Source organism: Coregonus lavaretus (genome assembly GCF_964263955.1).
Source record: "Coregonus lavaretus genome assembly, chromosome: 3".
NCBI classification, from domain to species: domain Eukaryota; kingdom Metazoa; phylum Chordata; class Actinopteri; order Salmoniformes; family Salmonidae; genus Coregonus; species Coregonus lavaretus.
Window position 1 is genome coordinate 24,899,358 of NC_139990.1, and position 16,405 is coordinate 24,915,762.

The window sequence follows — 16,405 nt, forward strand, 5'->3', positions numbered from 1 at the left end:
TTCAGCGTCATGAGCTCCATCGTGGAGGGTCTGACCAGGACCGTCTGCGACCGGGTCGAACAACTCGACAAGGCCATCAAAGGTGAGACAGATTCAAGTACAGTAGTATATTCAGAAAAGAGAATTGAGAATGTTAAATCCAGACCTGGATTCAAATACATGTGTATTTGAGTATCTGTTATTTAAAATCAGTTTGTGTATTTTAGTATTTTCAAATACACAGACCAAAACAAGTACAGTACTTCTATTTGAGTATTTGAATGGTTATTTGTAAAATACTTATTTCAAATACTATTTTTGAATACCCGGGTTAAATGCATTGGATTGTATAGACATTTAGTCATATAGTGTTCCTTTGTACGAACAGACAGTGTTTAAATAGTGACACTTCAGTCATTTTGGACAAATCCACCGGAAAGCAAACAAATCCATCCTCTCATCCTTTCTTTCCTCTGCCACCCTACATCTTCTAACCCTTTCACTTTCCTCTGCCACCCTACATCCTACCATCCTTTCTCTCTTTCTTCTCCCACGCTACATTCTCTCAGGCGACACAGGCCCAGAAGTCACCATGGCCGCTCCCAGAGACCTGGTGACCTCGGAGGTGACGGCCAGGAGTTTCCGGGTGTCGTGGACCCACGCCCCTGGAACGGTGGAGAAATACCGGGTGGTGTTCTACCCTGCCAGCGGGGGCCAGCCTGAGGAGAAGGTGGTGCAGGGCACAGTGGACACGGTGGTGCTCAACTACCTCCTCTCCCTGACTGAGTACCAGGTGGCCGTGTTCGCCATTTACGCCAGCTCAGCTAGCGAGGCTCTCCGAGGCAGTGCCACCACATGTAAGTCTAGTTACAAAACTGAATCTCATCTAATTTAGTGGGGGCTAGAAGTTGATGAATGGCAATGAAATCCCCCTTTGGATATCTGTGAATACTAAGTACACAATTGACCTTGTCTCAAAGTTAATGGGGATGGTGAGTAACCTACCACTGTCAAGACTGACATACAGATGGAGGGGGAAGGAAGACAATTTACGACATCCAAACATCCAGTAATGCTGTAAGTGCTCTCACTTTTGGAGCGCTTAAGTAGCCCCTATTGCGTTTAGGCCGACCATTTATGTATTTCTATAGACATGTAATTTAAGGGAGGGGCTATGGCCACTCTTGGTCAAACAGGTTAACAGGAATGGAGATTGCTTTGCTGTGTGAATTGTGAATTATACCTAATTGTTTACAATTTGACTTTTGCTTCTCCTCATAGTATGTTACGATACTGGTTAGCAAACCTACACACTTAGAAAAAAGGGTTCCAAAAGGGTTCTTCGGCTGTCCCCATAGGATAACCATTTTTGGCTCCATGTAGAACGGTTTTGGGTTCCATGTAGAACCCTCTGTGGAAAGGGTTCTTCATGGAACCCAAAAGGGTTTTACCTGGAACCAAAAATGATGAACCATTTTAGGTTCTAGATAGCACCTTTTTTTCTAAGAGTGTATATAAACTTTGGCCAATCAAGGACAGCTAGGACATGCTAACAAGTCTGTAACCTCTCGGAGTCGAGGTAAGCGAACAGGGTGTTGTATGTCTTTGTCCCTAGTGGAGACAGCATAGCCTACTCACCAGGGTCCAGGGAGAGCTCAGTTGGGAATCGGTAGTCGGCCAGCCCAAGCAAGTTATTAGGTTCAAATGGTGACGAAGATAATAGTCTACAAAAGGAAAAACAAAAAGGCATGCCAACCTAAGGAAAATGATTCAGACACAAATGGGAAAACCCTGCCGGGTCAGGAGGCTACTTCCAATCAGCTTCTCAGCTAGGTAATCACTCCCACCTGTGAACAATCACTCCCTACCGGCACTCCAAGCACCTGGACCTGCTGCTTCTGTGATATGAAGAGGGGAAATGGACTGCTACGGTAACTGTCCTAACCTACTTCCTACCGCTAACCCCTGATTCTACCAAGCAGCTGCACGTCAGGACCTTGATTAGAGTAGAATCAACTGTCTTAGACAGAGCAGGGCTGGAGCAAAAACCTGCATATGCAGTAGGTAAGCATTTCACTGTTAGTCTGCACCTGTTGTTTACAAAGCATGTGATGAATCCAATTTGATTTGATTTGATTTGAGCTCTCCATAAGGAGGGTTTTGCTAAACCTGGTCTACTGGTCTAAGTCATGTCCTAGTCTGAACCCTGTGTGAATTGTGTGTGACCTCTGTGTGACCCATATAAATAAAATTACTAGAACGGGCAAAGCCCCTCTGACCTCAGCAATTTGACTGCACCCTCATTGGTACGCTCAATATGACTGATATAGAATTGTAATCCTGAATGTTGACTTGAATGTTGATGGCTGTTCTAGTAATTCTATGATGTGACCCCTGTATAACCCTTGTGTGTTGCAGTGGCCCTGCCCATGGTGAACAACCTGGAGCTGTTTGACATCACCCACAATAGCATGAGAGCCCGCTGGAGGGTCGCAGAGGGGGCTTCTGGCTACATGATCCTCTATGCCCCGCTGACCGAGGGAGACGCCGCCGACGAGAAGGAGGTGAGAGAAAAAAGAGAGAGAAGGGAGGATGGAGAGGATAGAGAAAGGAGGATGAGAGAATGAGAGAGAAGAGGAATGAGATGGTAAAATAAAGACAGAGAGAAGGAGAAAAGACTGTCAGAAAGAAAAGTAAAGAATAAATATAATCCAAAGCACAGATGGAGAGGGAGAGAGAGAGAAGAGGATTTAAGAAATGGAGTGGCTAAATTTAAATACAGAGGAAAGTAAAGAAGTAGGGAGGGCATTTAGACTCAAAGCAAGGAAATATTTAAATACACTCTAACTAGTACAGTGAAAGGGGGCGTGGGGAGAGGGAGAGAGAGAGGGAGAGAGAAATTGAGGGCAAAGTCCTCCACCCCTCAAATTCCACCCATCCTGTTAGTGCTCATTAAAAAATAACACTCCCTCCAGGCACAGTAATCAGTTCAGGTTCACAGTTTCACTTGCTCAGCCTGTTGGGGCACAACACAAGACCGTATAGGGCTTTTCTCGCTTAATTTTTCTCAAAGTGATGCTTTAGGTTTTTGCGCTTGTATCTTTTTTCACTTAAAGTTACATTGGCTGTTGTCGATTGATCGAGACAGGTTTTAAGTGCATATCTGTTTTTTTTTTGTTAAAATCTGCAGCGTCTAGCTAGAATAGCCTAAAACTAATGGAATCCTGAGGCAGTATGGTTCATTCTGGAAAAGGCAAGAAAAGTCACTTTATTCACACCCTCATGTATCACTTCTGGCTGGCTGCCTTGCCCTTGTTTGTTTGATGGTTGATATTCTGTCTATCAACCCCCTGTATATATCTTGCTCCTTTGCCAACGTCTCTGCGTACCTGTCTGTCACCTTGTCTAAGGTTGTCTAAGGTCTCTGATGAATGTTTGTGCAGGTGAAAGTGGCTGAGACGGTGAATGAAGTGGAACTGGAGAACCTGACTCCAGACACAGAGTACACAGTGACCGTGTACGCCATGTACGTAGAGGAGGCCAGTGACCCTATGACCAGTCAGGAGACCACGCGTGAGTAACCGCCTCATACACTCGTACGCATGCACGTGTACACACAGATTCACACACATTATGAATAAGCAGACACACCGATATATACGCACACACAGAAAACAATTTCAGCAACACTGCGCTACCAGTAAGAAAACAGTTGTGGCGCTTGTAAAAACATGAGTAGATAAAGCTGTCATAATAATTGTAAATCGCTATCAGAAGATGGGATGCATATTTACTGGCTGAGCATGAGATATTTACTGTAGGTATTTAGATGTTTGGTTAGCCATCAGGCCTAGTGAATTTGCATACTTCTGTCTGCATCTGTCAAGCCCTGGCAAGCTTTAGAACCAGACCTAATGAACAGGCTGCCAAAACAATGGTGTTTGTGCTAATGCTGCATTTCAGAGCTATTTGGGGACATCAATTTAGTGTTGACATTGACGAACTGTCAGTCACCACCTTGCTAACCGCCTCATTCATGTGTTATTATCCTTCTTTGAACATTTATAAGGGCGGTGTCACGACCTGTGTTGTAGATATACAGAGGCTTGAAAACAATTCAGAAAGTAGTTAGTCTGTTTTAAGGGAAAGGATAGTGCCTTAAAGGAATAGTTACATTTACATTTTAGTTCACTCCAAAATAAAACTTTGTTGGATGTGGTGTAGATCCAGCCTATATGTCTCAACCCCAAAATAATGGGAAAGATAAACACTGTCTAAAACGCTGGTAGTATGTCCAATTCATTTGGAATTTAGATATGTAACATGATCTAAATAACAGATTGTGTGTTCTCAACTCATCTCAACATTAGACCACCTAGGACATCTGAAAACATTAGACAAGCTGATTTTGGAGTGATCTGTCACATTTAAGAATGACAGCATTGCAGTATGGTAGGAATAGATCCTTGACAAACTTTAAAACCCTCCTTTCCAACTGAACCCAGTCCACCTTCACTGCATCCTTTTCATGCTCCCTGCGTCTAAAGTTAAACGCTGACCCTCATTTAAATTGAGGTGAATGAACCGCAGCAAGAAAAAACGGGAGTAATTGTAAGCAGGACTTCTAGCCCTACCTAAAGCTCCTTGTTAAATTCTAACTCTGCCAGAGAATGTGCTTTGTCCTCAAAAGGCCATTCTTCTGCCCTTTTGTTCCTCAGAGAGGAACTCTCAAACAAAAAGAGTCACTTACTTCATGCACCAGCGGGAGGGTGACTCAGGCTATTGTGTTTAATTATAACTATATTAGGGTTGACCCGTGTTCCTGTTCTCTGCCCCCCTCTTCTCCCAGTACCCCTGACCCCGGCGCGGAACCTGCACTTCTCCGACGTCGACCACAGCTCGGCCAGACTCACCTGGGAGGCGACGTCCAAGAAGGCCAATGGCTACCGCATCATGTACGTCAAGACAGATGGAGTGCAGACCAATGAGGTGAGAGCTCACGGCACTTGGCCAATAACGTAGCTGGGCTTTAAATCCATGAATAGATCGTGTTAATGTTAATGTTGCAGACTTTCCCCCTAAATAAATAACTTTACAAAGAGAGTTCTGTGTTTCTGCACGAATAGCATCTTGCTAACATATAAACCTTATAGAATATATAATGTGTTATATATAATCTGGTGCTGACTGATGTATAGAAAAGTAGGCATCACTGGAAGGATACCACCTTTATGAGATGCGATAAATAAAATAAAATATATATACTGTATATATGTGTTATTGTCACATAGAGGGACTCACACTGACCGTTAACCCTGACCTCTCTTCCGTGGCCATAGATGGACGTTGGCCGCATCACCACCCTGTTGCTGAGGAACCTGACGTCATTGACGGAGTACACGGTGGCCATCTTTGCTATCTATGACGAGGGCCAGGCAGAGCCCCTAACTGACAGCTTCACCACTAGTAAGACTGTCTCTACCCGTATAAGCAATGCTATTGGCAGCTCTTGGCTTTCAACAACAGCCTTTATTATACAAAAAAGACCATACATGCTGTGGCTTGTAGAAAGTGCCATATAAATATAATTAATAGAACGGACATTCCCAGTCAATTCAATGTTCCGTGATGGGTGGGCATTCTATTTCAATGGAAAGTGCTACCAAATTATCTAGCTGCATTTTAAGATGAAACGCTGAGTCATGAACAGTTTCTTACATGTGATAAAGTGTATCTAAAAGTGAGTGCTGACTGTGAATGTGACCACTCATATGGGGGATGGCAAAGTGATGTGGAACTCTCCTTCCATTATTTTGAGGCTTCTTTACCCTTTGTGTCTAATCCAGAGACAGTCCCAGAGCCTCTAAACCTGAGGAGCAGTGAAGTCTCCACAGAGAGCTTCAGGGTCACCTGGGAACACTCAGCCCAAGACGTGGTCCTCTACAGACTCACCTGGAACCCAACCAGAGGAGGAGACACTAAAGAGGTCTGTGTCTGATGTCTGTTGGTTAGTTGAATGGATGGATAGTTCTCTGTCTGTCTGTGTTTCTGTCTGTCTGTCAGTGCAGTTAGTGTCTCACATCAGCTAAAGAATCTCTGACTGCAAATGAATTGCCTCTGCTAGCGGATTTTCTGCTACGTGATTTCTCTCAGGTTATGTATGCTGTATTGGAAGGTGTCTGGCTCACCTCCCACACTGCTTGGCATACTTTCTATCACATCCCTGAGCACTTAAAGATTGACATTTGCAGGCACTCATTGAATATTGACACAAAGCCAGTCATGCTAGATACAGATATGGATTGGTTACTTACCTTCTATGTGTTTTAACCTTTTACTGCAGTGGGCTAAATCGGGGTCACACAGAGTGATTCTTGGTAGTCTTAAACAAATCTGCTTTGAAACAAAAGTATACACCTCACACACATGTTTATGGGCTTAAAATAAAAAGACAGCTGCACCATGTCAGATATAGAGTTGACATTTATTCCATTTTGAGTTTGCATCCCAATATTACACTTTATATACATCACAGAAGACTGAAATATAACAAAACTGTTTGACATAGAAACACTGAATTTACGTCGTAAAAAATTATGAAATTATGAATATGATTAATAAAATTCCACCCATGAGGCCACAGAGGGCACTTTTGGTCATTGACTGCAGGAATGGGCTACAGTGCTATGTTGAAGCCCTTTTGGTGACTGTAGAATTCCAGTCCATAAGTGCATTCGGTAGCAGCAGAAATATCTGACATTGACTCAACTTCTCACTACATCCCCCCTCCTTCCACCTCCCTCCCTCCCTCCCTCCCTCCCTCCCTCCCTCCCTCCCTCCATGGTGAAGATGCTAGTGAATGGTAACATGAACAGCCACCTGCTGACTGGACTGAGGCCCATCACTGAGTACGAAGTCTCTCTGATTGCTGTCTTTAGAAACGAGGAGGAAAGCGACGCCGTGACCCTCACAGAGTCAACAGGTAATTAAGGGAAACTTCACTCCAATCAGGGTTAATTAAACATTGGGGATTGTATTGATTATTGTATTGATTTAATGTTTCCACTGTGCTACTGCTTGCTCTTTGGGGGCTTTGAGCCGGGTTACGATGAATCACCTTGTGACTTTCAATGCATTTGTTAAAATCGTGCATGTCCAGTACACAGCTTTTTTACCCATTTGTTGTATGTTTGCGACAGTGCATTGTTCATTGAGACTGGTCTTGAGAAACACCTTTGTGCTGAAATATTGACATTAAAGTCTAAACTACACTACATTACCAAATGTATGTGGACACCTGCTCATTGAACATCTCATTTCAAAATCATGGGCATTAATATGGAGTTGGTCCCCCCTTTGCTGCTATTAAAGCCTCCACTCTTCTGGGAAGGCTTTCCACTAGATGTTGGAACATTGCTGCAGGGACTTGCTTCCATTCAGTCACAAGAGCATTAGTGAGGTCGGGCACTAATGTTGGGTGACTAGGCCTGGCTCGCAGTCAGCGTTCCAATTCATCCCAAAGGTGTCCGATGGGGTTGAGGTCAGGGCTCTGTCCAGGCCAGTCAAGTTCGGGGGGCATTGTCATGCAGAAACAGGAAACTGCCTTCCCCAAACTGTTGCCACAAAGTTGGAAGCACAGAATAGTCTAGAATGTCATTATATGCTGTAGCGTTAATATTTCCCTTCACCGGAACTAAGGGGCCTAGCCCGAACCATGAAAAACAGCCCCAGACCATTATTCCTCCTCCACCAAACTTTACAGTTGGCACTATGCATTGGGGCAGGTAGCGTTCTCCTGGCATCCGCCAAACACAGATTCGTCCATCGGACTGCCAGATGGTGAAGCGTGATTCATCACTCCAGAGAATGCGTTTCCACTGCTCCAGAGTCCAATGGCGGCGAGCTTTACACCACTCCAGCCAACACTTGGCATTGCACATGGTGATCTTATGCTTATGTGCAGCTGCTCGGCCATGGAAACCCATTTCATGATGCTCCCGACGAACAGTTATTGTGCTGACCTTGCTTCCAGAGGCAGTTTGGAACTCGGTAGTGAGTGTTGCAACCGAGGACAGACGATTTTTACACACTACGCACTTCAGCACTCTGTGGTCAAATTCTGTGAGCTTGTGTGACCTACCACTTCGCGGCTGAGCCGTTGTTGCTTCTAGATGTTTCCACTTCACAATAACAGCACTTACAGTTGACTGGGGCAGCTCTAGCAGTGCAGAAATTTGACGAACTAACTTGTTGGAAAGGTGGCATCCTATGACGGTGCCATTTTGAAAGTCACTGAGCTCTTCAGTAAGGCCATTCTACTGCCAATGTTTGTCTGTGGAGATTGTATGGCTGTGTGCTCAATTTTATACACCTGTCAGCAACGGGTGTGGCTGAAATAGCAAAATCCACTAATTTGAAGGGGTGTCCACATACATTTGTATACAGTACCAGTCAAAAGTTTGGACACACCTACTCATTCAAGGGTTTTTCTTTACTTTTTGCTATTTTCTACATTGTAGAATAATAATGAAGGCATCAAAACTATGAAATATCACATATGGAATCATGTAGTAACCAAAAAAGTGTTAAACAAATCAAAATATATTTTAAATTTGAGATTCTTCAAATAGCCACCCTTTGCCTTGGCATGCTCTCAACCAGCTTCACCTGGAATGCTTTTCCAACAGTCTTGAAGGAGTTCCCACATATGCTTAGCACTTGTGGCTGTTTTTCCTTCACTCTGCCATCCGACTAATCCCAAACCATCTCAATTGGGTTGACGTTGGGCGATTGTGGAGGCCAGGTCATCTGATGCAGCACTCCATCACTCTCCTTCTTGGTAAAATAGCCCTTACACAGCCTGGAGGTGTGTTGGGTCATTGTCCTGTTGAAAAACAAATGATAGTCCCACTAAGCCCAAACCAGATGGGATGGCGTATCGCTGCAGAATGCTGTGGTAGCCATGCTAGATAAGTGTGCCTTGAATTCTAAATAAATCACTGACAGTGTCACCAGCAAAGCACCCCCACACCATAACACCTCCTCCTCCATGCTTTACGGTGGGAACCACACATGCGGAGATCATCCGTTCACCCACACCAATTCTCACAAAGACACGGCGGTTGGAACCAAAAATCTCAAATTTGGACTCCAGACCAGAGGACAAGTTTCCACCTGTCTAATGTCCATTGCTCATGTTTCTTGGCCCAAGCAGGTCTCTTCTTCTTATTGGTGTCCTTTACTAGTGGTTTCTTTGCAGCAATTCGACCATGAAGGCCTGATTCACACAGTCCCCTCTGAACAGTTGATGTTGAGATGTGTCTGTGACTTGAACTTTGAAATGTTCAGTATTGACTGACCTTCATGTCTTAAAGTAATGATATGGACTTGGTCTTTTACCAAATAGGGCTATCTTCTGTATACCCCACCTACCTTGTCACAACACAACTGATTGACTCAAACGCATTAAGAAGGAAAGACATTTCACAAATTAACTTTTAAGAAGGCACACCTGTTAATTGAAATGCATTCCAGGTGACTACCTCATGAAGCTGGTTGAGAGAATGCCAAGAGTGTGCAAAGCTGTCATCAAGGCAAAGGGTGGCTATTTGAAGAATCTCAAATATAAAATATATTTTAATTTTTTTAACACTTTGTTGGTTACTACATGATTCCATATGTGTTATTTTATAGTTTTGATGTCTTCACTATTATTCTACAATGTAAAAAATAGTAAAAATAAAGAAAAACCCTTGAATGAGTAGGTGTGTCCAAACTTTTGACTAGTACTGTATATCGTGTATATCCCCTCTTATTCTTCTTCTGAAATCCTCACTATACAAATCAAATTGAATTCATAAATGTATTGATTTATTGATTGACCTGACCAATTTATCTGTTTTTCAGTGGCAAGAACAACGACTACCACAAAAGCTACTACAACCACGACTACCACACGAGCTACCACAACAGCAGGTAAACTAGATTTTTTCGGTCATGCACTGTATAGATTTTTATAAAGTTAATTTTGTGAGAGCTTTTAATAGTAATTTCCCCAACTTGTCTTGTTGAATATAATAGTGATGGTAATGATAGTGGATTGCATTTATATAGTGCTTTTCACTTGGTTTGAAATTGCAACTCACCTCATCCATTATCAATGATATAAAGAGTTTATTTCCAAAACGCTATATCCCCCCAAAATATCACATTTGTGTTTTTTCATCAGAAATGATGACTTATGGGTACCTTCATGTGTAGGTAAAATATTAATTTTCTCCGGTTTTTTATTCATAGGTTTAAAAAATTTGTTTTTTTGCAAGATGCTATATATCCATTGTTTAGCTGGAATAGAGGTTCGTATACTGTAAATTTGACTGTGATATGTGGTTTTCTCATCTAGCAATCTTAAGATGAATGCACTTACTGTAAGTCGCTCTGGATAAGATAATCTGCTAAATGACTAAAATGTCAAATGTCAATGTTTTACATACAGATCTCCTATTACTGTATATAATTATTTTTGTAATTTTGTTTTGCTATTGGTGTCACAAATGTAGCATTTGTACATTTCTTTATGAAACGAAGTTATTTGGTACATTTGACTATGTAAAACCTAGCAGTACTACTTATTTCTCTGAGAGTGAGGCAGATATATAGTATTTTGAAAAAAAACATAATTATTTGTCTCTGAAATTAATCCATTAAGTGACAGATTTTAAATACGTCTGTCATTGAACAACCCCATGCCATGATTAGATAGTGAAAAAATACACCAATCTCTTTCAGAATTTCTTTAAACAATAAAAGCTAATTTACCAACATATCTGAAAATGGATATGTAGAGTTTTGGAGTGAAATTCTTCATACTGTATGTAGCTATGATCTCATCAGGATCCCTGTGTTTGTGTGCCCTCTCTTTCTGCACTGTTGCATCATTAGTCTATTAATATTGTGTTTATTCAAATATATGCATGCACCCACATAGTCCCGTGTAGCTCAGTTGGTAGAGCATGGCGTTTGCAACAGCAGGGTTGTGGGTTCGTTTCCCACGGGGGCCAGTATGAAAGAAAATGTATGCACTCACTAACTGTAAGTTGCTCTGGATAAGAGCGTCTGCTAAATGACTGAAATGTAAATGTCTGCATAGTAAAGCCACCTGGTGCCTCTAACCTCTCCATTTTCCACCTCCCTTTCTCAACTCATCATTGCTTCCCTTTTTCCCTCTCCCCCTCCCTCCACCCACACTACCCTCTTTTTCTACCTTCCTCCAACCTCCTGTACCCTCTCTCCCTCCCTTCCTCCATCTATCCTTCCCTCTACCCATCTCCCTCCCTCCCTCTCCCAGTTGTGCATCTGGGTGTGAGGAACCTCCTGCTTAGTGATCCCACCACCTTCAGCATGGAGGTGTCCTGGGAGCTGCAGGACCGCAACGTGCGTCAGTACCGCATTGCCTATGTCACCGCCAGGGGCGATCGTGACGAGGAGACGGTAAGACGCAGACAGAGGAGACTTCCTTTGTTGTTCACTAAAGGCCAGCCCAGAAATAGGAGCAGTAGAGTGGAACCCACAGCCCTACTCTGTAGCAAAGTCAAGGGGATTGATAGTTTGCATTCTTCACAGATACTTCATTCCAAACTAGATTGAACCGTCCAAATTATAAATAGTTTATGAAGGAGCGCCCACATTATAGAAAAAAATCTAATTTGGCAACGGCGGTGGCATTGGAACTCGGCCACTCGGGTCGCACTCCGTCCTGCGGTCCCCCCCTTCGAAAACACTAGCTGCTATTTTCATCACGTTTGCCTGAAATTGATTTGTCAAGCTCACCGCTCGCCGCTTGTCATGGCTGTGAAACTTTTTTGGATGGAGGAAAGGCTAGACCGCACACGCTCGGAATACAAACAGGAATGAGAGGAGGAATGGAGAGTGGATGAGAGAGAGAGACAGAGACGGAGAGAAAAAGAGGTTGACTGTGGTGGAGAGAGAGAGAGAGGGGAGGGAGGAGTGGCTGCAGTCCAGAAATGACAGACATTCTAGGGGATTCTGAAATTAGACAGCCTGCATTACGAATTCACAGTGTTCACATGTCGAGTTAGGCGTTGTTCAATACATTACTCAATTAACTTCTATAGCCTAACTCCTGAAAGTTTAAAAGTATCTTGTTTTACTATTTTTCCAATTACATTTACTGATATCAGTGTCTAGGTAGTCTATACCTTCATTTCAAATTCAATGTCTATTTATAATCAAAATTGTACATAAATTGGTGGCAAAGTACCCCAAAACACATACATGTTTAGCAAGACAAGCTTAGCATTATTTGTTTAATGCTCACTCACTTCATGTAGATTTCTATGAGTGTTGCCTATATGACTTTGCAATGAATTGCTGTTTAAAACTATATTCCTGTCAGCTATTAGATGTGGATATGAATAAATCATTGTTTAATTAATGTTTATTATGTGCATACAGAGATTCATACATAACCAGAGCCAGTATGATTCAAATTCTAGTTTTCTGCTCAAGTGCAGACCTGACATGTTCTTAACTATTTTTGGGAGGTATTCTTTTTTGTCATTCATTGATTGCCTAAAATATGTGGTTTTTAAGCCCTAAACGAGAGATTCTCCTAAATACAGTACTTCATCTCTGTCTGCTCAATTTTGTTTCATGGCCTTTTAATCATTCAATTCACTCAGTCATTTGCTGAATGGTTTTCTTCAGTACAGCATGTTCATTCACTTTACTATCACACGCTATTGCACATAACGTAAGGACATGAAGATTTGCTTAGCAAACAAAAGATGCGAAAACAGAAATCAGATCAATCAATCTTTCTGTTATCACTAAAAACAAAGCCATCACAGAGCTCCTATTAGCTCGCCTGGTCCCAGACAGTCTGTGCTGTATTGTCAATTCCTATGGTCATTGTTTGGCATGACAGCACAGACAGGTCTGGTGCACGGCTACCTACTAACTTAATCTGTTCCTCTGATACAACTCCAATACATTTAATCACCAGTCACATTGACCCAGTATGTCCCTTAACCGACCTCCACTCCAGACAATACCAGAACCTCGTCCTAGTATCGTGATTGCCAGTTGTATGTGTGTCTGTGTTCTAGAAAATGGTCCCCAGTGGTCAGAACAGCCTCCTGCTGCAGCCACTGCTGTCTGACACGGAGTACAAGGTGACGGTCACCCCGGTCTACACCGACGGAGACGGCCCCGGTGTCAGCCGCATGGGACGTACCTGTAAGTCTGTCTGCATGACCTTCTCTCCGTGGTGACATTTTAGTGACAGGCTCAGACTCTGAGATATATGTTCCGTTCTGTTCGGCACAATGGAAGCCTCTGTGCTTCTGTATTCTTCTTTCATGTGGAATACGAACTTTAAAGATATATACAGTGGGGAAAAAAAGTATTTAGTCAGCCACCAATTGTGCAAGTTCTCCCACTTAAAAAGATGAGAGAGGCCTGTAATTTTCATCATAGGTACACGTCAACTATGACAGACAAATTGAGGAAAAAAAATCCAGAAAATCACATTGTAGGATTTTTAATGAATTTATTTGCAAATTATGGTGGAAAATAAGTATTTGGTCACCTACAAACAAGCAAGATTTCTGGCTCTCACAGACCTGTAACTTCTTCTTTAAGAGGCTCCTCTGTCCTAGACTCGTTACCTGTATTAATGGCACCTGTTTGAACTTGTTATAAGTATAAAAGACACTTGTCCACAACCTCAAACAGTCACACTCCAAACTCCACTATGGCCAAGACCAAAGAGCTGTCAAAGGACACCAGAAACAAAATTGTAGACCTGCACCAGGCTGGGAAGACTGAATCTGCAATAGGTAAGCAGCTTGGTTTGTAGAAATCAACTGTGGGAGCAATTATTAGGAAATGGAAGACATACAAGACCACTGATAATCTCCCTCGATCTGGGGCTCCACGCAAGATCTCACCCCGTGGGGTCAAAATGATCACAAGAACGGTGAGCAAAAATCCCAGAACCACACGGGGGGACCTAGTGAATGACCTGCAGAGAGCTGGGACCAAAGTAACAAAGCCTACCATCAGTAACACACTACGCTGCCAGGGACTCAAATCCTGCAGTGCAAGACGTGTCCCCCTGCTTAAGCCAGTACAGGTCCAGGCCCGTCTGAAGTTTGCTAGAGTGCATTTGGATGATCCAGAAGAGGGTTGGGAGAATGTCAGATGAAACCAAAATATAACTTTTTGGTAAAAACTCAACTCGTTGTGTTTGGAGGACAAAGAATGCTGAGTTGCATCCAAAGAACACCATACCTACTGTGAAGCAGGGGGGTGGAAACATCATGCTTTGGGGCTGTTTTTCTGCAAAGGGACCAGGACGACTGATCCGTGTAAAGGAAAGAATGAATGGGGCCATGTATCGTGAGATTTTGAGTGAAAACCTCCTTCCATCAGCAAGGGCATTGAAGATGAAACGTGGCTGGGTCTTTCAGCATGACAATGATCCCAAACACACCGCCCGGGCAACGAAGGAGTGGCTTCGTAAGAAGCATTTCAAGGTCCTGGAGTGGCCTAGCCAGTCTCCAGATCTCAACCCCATAGAAAATCTTTGGAGGGAGTTGAAAGTCTGTGTTGCCCAGCGACAGCCCCAAAACATCACTGCTCTAGAGGAGATCTGCATGGAGGAATGGGCCAAAATACCAGCAACAGTGTGTGAAAACCTTGTGAAGACTTACAGAAAACGTTTGACCTGTGTCATTGCCAACAAAGGGTATATAACAAAGTATTGAGAAACTTTTGTTATTGACCAAATACTTATTTTCCACCATAATTTGCAAATAAATTCATTAAAAATCCTACAATGTGATTCTCTGGAAAAAAAAATCTCAATTTGTCTGTCATAGTTGACGTGTACCTATGATGAAAATTACAGGCCTCTCTCATCTTTTTAAGTGGGAGAACTTGCACAATTGGTGGCTGACTAAATACTTTTTTTCCCCACTGTAATGGAGTAAACTCAGCAGGTAAAGCTGGGCAAACCTTGTTGAATGGTTGTAATGATGTCATTTCAACCAGTGTTGCCCATTGGGAATGAATGAGTTAGTTAGTTAGTTAGTCCATGAACCCTCACCGTAGGTGAGATACCCATGCTCTTTATATAATTGACACATATTGAAAAATCCAATGGAAGCTCTTCACCTCTACATCAGAGAGCTCTCATTGGCTTGAATCAGCTGTTGATTGACAGGAGATGGTAATCCCGCCTGTGGAGGTTGTCAGAAGCTTAAGGCACCCACATTGTTAGCAAACATTTTTTTATGGAATTCACATTTACATTCTTCATCTTCCTCAAATGCTAACATGAGTAGTTGCTGATTATTTTCCCTGCTCTGAAAATGACAGTCCCCTTTAAGAATGAAAAATTAGGCTAATCCCTCAAACAACATGTCATATTGGATGTGTGTGTGTGTGTGTGTGTGTGTGTGTGAATGATTTGTTTTGTATGGAACAGGTCTGGACAAATTATGCTAACACTACTGAATACAGTTGTAATTCAGTCCAATGCTGTGAGTCTGTGACTCAGAGTTAGTCATCTAAAAGCCCATCAGACATGTACCGTGTTTAATTTAAGAACTCTCAATGTGCTTCTCTTTTTAGGACAGGAGACTGAGTGATTCATATGTACACAGAGTTTCTCATCTACAATTCATTACTGTACTTGATGAAAATGTACCTTTTTTCTGAGTGTGTTCTGTTCTCTCTCTCTGTCTATCGCTCACTCACTCACTCTATACCTTTATCTCCCACCCTCTGTCTGTCTGTCTGTCTGTCCGTCCGTCTGTCTGTCTGTCTTTCTTTTTTCCTCTAATTCCCTCTCTATATTAATCTATCTCGTCTCCATACTTTTTCCCCCTCTATCCATTTCTTCTTTCATTCTCTCTTTCCCTTGCTCTTTCATTCTTCCTGCAGTACCACTGTCTGCTCCTAGGAACCTGAGAGTGTCGGAGGAATGGTACAACCGCTTCCGTATCACCTGGAACACGCCCCCATCCCCCACTATGGGCTACAGGGTCGTCTACAAACCCATCTCTGGTATGTACACACACATTCACACACACACAGTACTGCTTATTTCAAAAGATAGCCTATCTAACCCACATAAACCCTACAACACACATCAATACTGCTTATTAAAATGATCTATCATACAACCCATCTCTTCCACCTGACCTTTTACTACTACAACAACTACTACTACTACTGATACTAATACTAATACTACCATTACTAGTACTGCTACTAATACTACTATTACTACTACTGCTACTAATACTAATACTACCATTTCTACTACTGCTACTAATACTACTACTACTACTACTACTACTACTACTACTACTACTGCTAATACTACATTTACATTTAC

The 16,405-nt window shown here is 42.5% G+C and overlaps 1 protein-coding gene across 1 annotated transcript in view; it reads left to right on the forward strand.

The window, feature by feature from the left end:
- Positions 1-16,405, forward strand: part of col14a1b (collagen, type XIV, alpha 1b) — a gene marked incomplete at its 5' end in the record, with an annotated part of 113,270 nt that overhangs the window by 30,531 nt on the left and 66,334 nt on the right. The window contains 12 exons of the mRNA XM_084158273.1: positions 6-82; positions 549-836; positions 2,398-2,543; positions 3,423-3,552; positions 4,829-4,968; positions 5,319-5,445; positions 5,826-5,965; positions 6,829-6,961; positions 9,886-9,954; positions 11,327-11,469; positions 13,107-13,236; positions 15,949-16,071. Of these exons, the coding sequence (XP_084014399.1) occupies positions 6-82; positions 549-836; positions 2,398-2,543; positions 3,423-3,552; positions 4,829-4,968; positions 5,319-5,445; positions 5,826-5,965; positions 6,829-6,961; positions 9,886-9,954; positions 11,327-11,469; positions 13,107-13,236; positions 15,949-16,071 (1,646 nt within the window). The remainder of the gene's footprint in view (positions 1-5; positions 83-548; positions 837-2,397; positions 2,544-3,422; positions 3,553-4,828; positions 4,969-5,318; positions 5,446-5,825; positions 5,966-6,828; positions 6,962-9,885; positions 9,955-11,326; positions 11,470-13,106; positions 13,237-15,948; positions 16,072-16,405) is intronic.